The 8,520-nt window shown below is 47.5% G+C and overlaps 1 protein-coding gene across 2 annotated transcripts in view; it reads right to left on the bottom strand.

The window, feature by feature from the left end:
• Uvrag (UV radiation resistance associated) overlaps positions 1-8,293 on the bottom strand; it is a 227,097-nt gene extending 218,804 nt beyond the window's left edge. For both annotated transcript variants that reach the window (XM_075953312.1, XM_075953315.1), the window contains exon 1: positions 7,988-8,293. In XM_075953312.1, coding sequence (XP_075809427.1) covers positions 7,988-8,104 — 117 coding nt within the window. In that variant the 5' untranslated portion in view covers positions 8,105-8,293. The remainder of the gene's footprint in view (positions 1-7,987) is intronic.
• Positions 8,294-8,520: the final 227 nt, after the last annotated feature.

Consider the following 8,520-nt stretch of genomic DNA (forward strand, 5'->3'; position numbering starts at 1 on the left):
GGCAGATCTCTGTGAGTTCAAGGCCAGCCTGTTCTACAGAGCAAGTTCCAGGACAACAGAGATATACACAGAAACCCTGTCTCCAAAAGGAAAAAGAGAAAGAAAGAAGGAACGAAGGGAAAGAGAGAGGGAGGGAAGGAGGGAGGGGGGTAAGGAGGAAGAGAGAGAAAGTCACTTAGCCCTCAGGTTTCTCATCTGTAAAAGTGTATCACTGGAAATAATTTATGTAGATACTCTGTTCCCAAGGGAGTGGGGGAACAAATCCCCACTCTTTAAGTGTGAGCTTCACAGAGCAACTTGGTCCCAAGGAGCCTATTAGGGAAGAGTGGGACAGGATGAGCAGATGTACCAACCAGGCTTTTGATTTTGGCCATCAACCAGCTCCCAAATCATGACACAGAGACTTCTTAGTAATGAATATTTGGCCTAGCTTAGGCTCATTTCTGGATAACTCTTTTAACTTAAATAACTGATTTCTCTTTATCTACCTTTGCCTTGGGGTTTCTTATCTTTCTGTACGTCTTACGTTCCTGCTGTCTCTAAGTCTAGCTGGCTGGTGTCTGCCTGGCTTCTGTCCCTGGGCATCTTCCCCGTTCTCCCCTCTCTTCTTCCTCTGTTTTTTTGTCTGTTTGTTTTTGATTTTGATTTTTTGAGACAGGTTTTCTCTAGCCCTAGCTGTCCTAGAACTAGCTCTAGTAGACCAGGTTGGCCTTAAACTCACAGAGATTCACCTGCCTCCTGAGTGCTGGGATTAAAGGTGTGCACCACCATTGCCCAGCTTCCTCTCATTCTTCTTGAGCCTAGATTTCTCCTCCTACTTATTCTCTCTGCCTGGCTATTGGCCATCCAGATCTTTATTAGACCAATCAGGTACCTTAGGCAGGCAAGGTGAAACAAATGCAACACATCCTTACATAGTTAAACAAATACAGCATAAACAAGCATAAAAACCACAACTTTACACATTTAAAGTAATATTTTGCAGCATAAACAAATGTAACACATCTTGCCTAGTTAAAATCATATTCCACAACGAACAGGCTTCCAGATGGGAGCCCTGGTGAGCACCACCTGCTGTGTGGCGATGCCAGTGCCTATGGGGAGCACTGCCTGCTGAGTGGTGATGCCAGTGGCTATGGGGAGCACTACCTGCTGTGTGCTGATATCAGAGACTATGGGGAACACTACCTGCTGTGTGGTGATGCCAGTGCCTATGGGGAGCACTGCCTGCTGAGTGGTGATGCCAGTGGCTATGGGGAGCACTACCTGCTGTGTGCTGATGCCAGAGACTATGGGGAGCACTACCTGCTGTGTGGTGATGCCAGTGCCTATGGGGAGCACTGCCTGCTGTGTGGTGATGCCAGTGCCTATGGGGAGCACTACCTGCTGTGTGGTGATGCCAATGCCTATGGGGAGCACTACCTGCTGTGTGGTGATGCCAATGCCTATGGGGAGCACTACCTGCTGTGTGGTGATGCCAATGCCTATGGGGAGCACTACCTGCTGTGTGGTGATGCCAATGCCTATAGGGAGCACTACCTGCTGTGTGGTGATGCACAGTAAACACTCATCTTGGTCTTCAGCCCCAGAACTTTACCTCCTAATTTCCCCAGCAAAGGGTACAAACGGAAATCTTTCTTTCCGGCTCGGGCATTTGTCCCTGGTTCCTCACACAGCAATCTCCTGGGAGCGCCCTCTGGTCTAGTTAAGTGATGCTGGCTCCGCTCCAAGGTAGCTAGAACTATCAGCCCCACTCATCTCAGGAAAGGAGCTGGCCACTGAGTTAATCATCAAAAGTCTTTACACAATGATCTCAGAAACCCAGAGGGTGAGCACCCCCACTTCCCCACACAGCTCTCTTCCATCTGGCTGCTCCCCATCTCCTCCACAATGAACCAGTAAACCGAAAGGTTTTCCTGGCCTTGGGAGTCCAAAAGTTCTGGAAAGCCCGGGATTGAGATAGGCATCTGAAGGGCATGGGGGCAGGGCTGAGCCTTTAATCTGTGAACTCCAGGTAGCTGGCATCACAAATTAATTATAGGTCACACTGATGGTACCCACTGGAGAACTACATGGGTCTGGAAGAAGTCCCCACTATGAAAAACAATTCATATTAATGTCAGCACAGAAACATCCTACAAAATATGTGACCAGTACTCAAAACAGTCAAGGGCATCAAAAAAAAGGGGGGTGGGTATTCAGAAGGTGTAAATGTAAAAAGTGTAAGAAACTGTCACAGCTAAAAGGAGGCAGGACAACTAAATGCCACGTGGTTATTTACGCACAGAAGATAGGCGGGTGAACAGCAAGGATCATGCCACCATAAAGACGGAACCCTGGAAACATCACGCTGAGGGAGATCAGGCAGACACAAGAGCACAAACACGGAGAATTCATGTACCCACAGAAGCCAGATGGTCAAATTCATAGAAAGTAGAAGAGAGTTTTGCCACACAAGGGCTAGTGTGGAGGAAAAGGGAGAGCTAGCTGTGTCCTGAGTGTGCAGGCTATGCCTGGGAGGATGAAAAAGTTCCAAGAAGAGACAGCTGTACCACAGGGGGCATGTTCTTGATGGTGCCCAACTCCTTACCTAAAAATATTAAAATGGAGCCAGGCGGTGATGGCGCACACCTTTAATCCCAGCACTCGGGAGGCAGAGGTGGGAGGAGGATCTCTGTGAGTTCGAGGCCAGCCTGGTCTACAAGAGCTAGTTCCAGGACAGGCTCCAAAGCTACAGAGAACCCTGACTAGAAAAAAAAAAAAGGATATTAAAACAGAGGGCTGGCCCGATGGCTCAGAGGTTAAGAGCATTGACTGTTCCTGAAGAAGACCCAGGTTCAATTCCCAGCACCCACATGGCATCTCACAGCCACCTACCTACAACTCCCTTTTCAGGATGCTCTGCAAGTACCAGACACACCTGGGATGCACAAACATTCAAGCAAAATACTCACAAGCATAAAATAAACCTAAAATATTTTTTTTTAAGTTCAAGGTCCCTCTGGGCCTCAGATGAAGTTCAAGGCAAGCTTGGGCTATTTAATGAGACCTTGTCTCAAAAACAAACAAAAAACAGAGAAAAGAGCTGGGTGTGTGGTGCACGCCTTTAATCCTGCACCCTGGGGAAACAGAAGCAGGTAGGTCTGTGAGTTCCAGGCCAACTAGAACTAAACAGTAAGACCCTGTTTCAAAAAAAAAAAAAAAAAGTAGAGAAAGGGTTGAAGCTTTAATTCGGTGACAGACGACAGAGGAGTAGCCCAGCACCTGCGAGGTCCTGGCTTCAATTCCAGGACTTCGATGACAGCAATGGCACAAGTAGGGGAGATGCTGGGCAAACATTGCCCTAGGAGTGAGAGGGCTTGAGTTCAGATCCCCAGGACCAACACAAAGCAAGGCTCGGTTACAAAATGCAGGCATCTAGCCTGCCGTAAGCCACAGGAAAACAAGGTTCTCCTTCTGAAACAAGGTGGAAACCAACACCGGAGGCTGTCCTCTGACCCCCTAGTTTCATGCTCCCTAACTAACGCAGAAGCAGAAACACACACTAAGATAAAATTAATAATAATAATAAAGGCTAATAGCTCTAACTCACTTCTCTCAAAAACAAAAACAAAAAAAGTAAAAAGGAGTCTTCAAGACAAAAACCATAAGCAAAACAATTAGAAAAGTGGCCAGGCAGTAATGGCGCACGCCTTTAACCCCAGCACTCAGGAGACAGAGGCAGGCGGATCTCTGTGAGTTCGAGACCAGTCTGGTCTACAGAGTGAGTTCCAGGACAGCCAGGACTACTATACAGAGAATCCCTGTCTTGAAAAACCAAAAACAATTAGAAAAATGAATGCTAAGGACATGAACATAAGCTTCACAGAGGAAATTCAAGTAGCAAAATATGTAAATATATTAAAAATCAGAAAGCTGGGCAGGAAAACTGAGACCATGTGCTTGGCACACTGTCTAACATGCAATAAAGGAAAACCAACAGCTAAAGAAACGTACATTTAAATACCAAGTACACACACACTTGTACATGTGACCACACATATATAGTTTGAATCAATAAACTCAGGTTAGAAATATCCGAAGTTGGCAAAAATAAAGAGAAACCGGCTCTATTACAATGGTTTGAGTGTAAATAGAAAGATTCCCATGGGTTTAAATACACACACACACAGACACACACACACATAGAGAGAGAAAGAGAGAGAGAGAGCCAGAAGTGGTAGCTTACGCCTTTAATCTTATCAGTAGCAGCAAGTTAATCTTTGTGAGTTTGAGCCCAGCCTGATCTATTGAGCACCAGGCAAGTCAGACTTATAAGCAAACAAACACACTACCTATCCTGTGTTTTCACTGAGCTAACTTCATCCTACAGACATCACGTGTACTCCGAGATCCTTCCGCACAGCCACGCGGTGCAGTGGAATAGAAAATTTCTGGAAAGAGTCCCAAAACCCTACAACAGTGAGGAGTGGGTGATATCACACACCTGCAATTCTAGCACTCAGGAACCTCAGGCAAGAGTTCCGCAGAACGTAAACTAAGACCCTGTCTCAAAAAGAAGGGGCAGTGTCCCGGGGATGACACAGGAGCGGTCCATTGGCCTCCACACACTTGTGCGCCAATATGCACACAAACACACGTATGTAGACAGATGAAAAATATGGGTGATACACATTATATGGAAGACCATGCAAGAGAAAACTCTAATAGCTACATTCTGTAATATTTTTAAATAAAAAGGTGTAAGCCAAGTTAGAAACAGTCAATCTTAAGTTTTCCATTTAAACAAAAAAACCAAAGCCTCGTGCAAGATTAGGTGTTCACGTGTATTTATAAGTACATTTTCTTAGAGTATGTATCTTTTATTAATTCCTTTTTTTAATGTTTTATATTCTTTATTTTTTAATTAATTGTTTTTATTTATATGTGCATTGGTGTTTTGCCTATGTGTATGCCTGTGTAAGGGAACTGTAGTTCAGACAGGTGTGAGCCACCACATGGGTGCTGGGAATTAAACCTGGTCCTCTGGAAGAGCAGTCAGTGCTAACTGCTGAGCCATCTCTGTTTATTTTTAATTTTTATTTTATGTGCATTGGTGTTTTGCCTGCATGTATGTCTGTATGAGGGTATCAAGCCCCTGGAACTGGGGTTACAGACAATAAGCTGGCATGTGGAATTAAACCCAGATCCTCTGGAAGAGCAGCCAGTGCTCTTAGCTGCTGAGCCTTCTCTCCAGCCCCTTTTTATAAATTCTTAAAGGAACATGTGACCTCCAAAAGGGTAATCACTCTAAAAATGTCTGCATTCCAAGTATCTGAGAATGTGGCTGGGGCGCTTTGGAGGAGGAAAGAAATTCTCTCAGTTAAGCTTAATATTAAGGACACGTTAAATTAAAGGTCTCTGCCAAAATAAGGGGGCAGGCCTGGAGAGATGGCTCAGTGGTTAAATGTACTAACCAGAGGACCCTAGTTCAATTCCCAGCACCCACATGGCAGTTAGCAACTGTCTGTAATTGCAAGATCTGACAGACCTCACACAGACATACATATAGGCAAAACAACAATGTATATAAAATAAAAATAAATTATATTTTAAAAATTATCTTAAGACTCCTAAATCCAAGTGTGTACAGCTCGCTCCTCCTTGGCTGAGCCTATACCGATTCACTGAAACATAACAAACATCAACCAGACATAAAAGAGCAGCACATGTTCAAAGTGTGTGACCACAGCTTCTCGCTTAAATAACGAACAGTTCAACAGAGAGGACCTAGAAGCAAAGGAGACTGAAGCTCTAAAGTATGGTCACATTAGAGCCAGTGGATGGGTAAGTGAACTGTGGCTAGACTCAACCGTGAAAAGAAAGGTTCCAGATTAGATATGTAAATTAAAATAAAACAAACTAGGCTTGGTGGCTGGGTGGCACAAGCCAGTCGTTCCAGTCCAGTCATGAATACTTGTAATCCCAGCCTCTTGGGAGGCCGAGGCCAGCTAATTGAGTTCAAGGCCAACCTAGTCTGCAGGGTGAGTTTCAGACTAAGGGCTAAGCAGTGAGATCCTGCTAAAAAATTTTTAAATTAAAATAAAAAAAGGTAAACTATATATGTCTTATACATAATTCTGTGGGCTCTTCTAGGCAAACTCAAATCTCTTCTAGAAACAGATAACGTCAACCCTATTGGAACTTGTGTTATATAGTAAATTAATATATTAATCAACAAAATGCTTATGTTAAAAAATATTTATTTCAGCCAGGCAGTGATGGCGCACGCCATTAATCCCAGTACTAGAAAGGCAGAGGCAGGCAGAGTTCGAGGCCAGTCTGGTCTACAAGAGCTAGTTCCAGGACAGTCTCCAAAGCTACAGAGAAACCCTGTCTCAAAAAACAAAAAAAAACAAAACAAAAAAAAGTTTTCCAAAACATGAATAATTTTGATCTAGAAAGCTAAATTAATATCAACCACAGACGGAATGTGTTTTTGTTATATATGTTACCTAACAGTTAGGATGACACTCCCAGGAAGCCATAAAGAGCTTGCCAAGTCATGCCACATCCAGATGCAAACTTAGGCCACTAGCAGCAACCCAGAAACCCGACAAACACATGAATTGAGTCCATGGACAGTTTGCTTGGATTATTCCCCCTGGTGTTAAACTGTGAACTGTTATTCACAGAGCAGGCTTTGTGCAGTAAATGATGATTTCTCTTCTCCAACCCCACACGTTCTCATAGTTCCCCTAGACTAAGCCCATCTAGATCCCGAACTCCCAGCACCCCCTCGAAATCCACCTCCCACACATAGAAAAATTCACACTTGGATGCCCAATCCACATACAACTCTCTTCAGCCACACTCTCAAAATGTAATCCAAACCACCTTCCAACTCTTAATATTCTCCACAAAGTCCCTGCCCAACCGCACCACAAAACCAGGGCACATGCCTTCTGATCTTTTAAGCCCTCTCCCACCACAGAGCCTTGCTTCCAGCAATTAATGATGTTTCCCTACTGGCAGGGCACCGGGTAGCGGGGGCAGGCAGTGTGGAGGGGTGTGCAACCTTTCCCTTCCTTTACATTCTGATCCACTTCATGCCTGGCCCTCTCTAGCCTCCGCGCTCTAGTGTAGCTCCTTCCTGTCTCGGGCAAGGATGGAAAGTTACAGGAAGGGGCTAAGGAAGCTTGCTCTGTCCTGTGGACGGTGGTGGAGTCGCTGCTCAAGCCTCAAGCAAACTATGCCCGGTGCAAGGGCTGCAGTCAGACGATGTCTGAGGAAACCCAGCCCCACCAGTAACAGGAAGGCAGTGGACAAGCCTGTTTCTAGAACTGAAAAATCGGGATGATAAAAACAGCTGTCTCACGGAGTTGTGAAGATTGAATGAGCACTTTGCACAGCCCTAGTAGCACGGTAACCTCTCCGTGACTGACAGTTTCTCCCGGTCCTCTTCAGTGCTAAGGTCCCTGCAGAGTCTCACCCATGAAGGACTGCGGGAGGGCAGTAGAAGACATACTCTATGGATAGGCGGGTGTCATCAAAAATTTTGTCAGATCCCCAAAGTCAGTGTTCTCTCGTCCTCCTTACACCCCTGCAACCTAAGATCCAAGATATGAATTCATACTTCAGATCCTCCGTCCAGGCGCTCACCCGAGGGAGTGAAGAGTGCGATGAGGATATGAGACTTGGGAGAGAAACCCCGACGTCCCAAATACCTTCCTCAGGAGGAGCAGAAAGAAGCACCCCATAACGCTAAGAATAAGTGCAAAAAAACCGACTCCTGGGCGCTGGAGCGAAAGGAAAAGCGCGGCGTCGGCCGGCAGGGCGCAGGACTCCCCGGCGCCTATCAGAGGGATGCAGAGGTCTGAGCGCGGGAACGCCCGGCTCCCCCAGCCCAGGACGCGGGGTCCTCCTCCTGTCAGCTCTCCTCAGTCCCGCGAGCCCAGCCGACCTCCTCTCCCGGCCTTCTCCGCCCCCCGGCTCGCGGCCGCCTCACCTGCTGGGACGGCAGCTCCACATGCAGGGCCCGCGCGGGGGCACCGGGCGGCAGCGCGGCGGACGGGCCCGGGGGTGGCAGGGGCACCGGGCCCCCGAGCGAAGCACAGGAGCTCATCTGGACCCCGGGGCCGACGAGCGGCCAGGCGGGCAGTCCTCCCGCATCCGCCGCAGCCTCCGGAGCCGCTATCCGCCGAGCCCCTGCAGCCTAGAAACGAACCACCCGAGAGCCCCGGCAGCTCGGCGCCCGGACTAGACACCGCCGCTGGCTAAGGAAGAGCCATATTACCGCAGTGCAACCCCTCTACCCGGCCCGGAGCTGGCGTGCTCATTGGTTCCGTACCTGAGAGGGCGGGACCCGGCGGCGGCCAAGGGACGTGCTATTGGACAACGAGTCCATCCGTCGCGGGCTCGATGGCTAGGGGCGGAGGGACTCTGTGATGGCCTCAATTGCGTCTGTCAAACCCGGGCGAAACCTGGGGCGGTCCTTCTCTTTGCCTCTGCCTAATTGGTCCCTTCCCTATGGAGAGGTGG

Source organism: Microtus pennsylvanicus, chromosome 18, assembly GCF_037038515.1.
Source record: "Microtus pennsylvanicus isolate mMicPen1 chromosome 18, mMicPen1.hap1, whole genome shotgun sequence".
Classification (NCBI taxonomy): Eukaryota; Metazoa; Chordata; class Mammalia; order Rodentia; family Cricetidae; genus Microtus; species Microtus pennsylvanicus.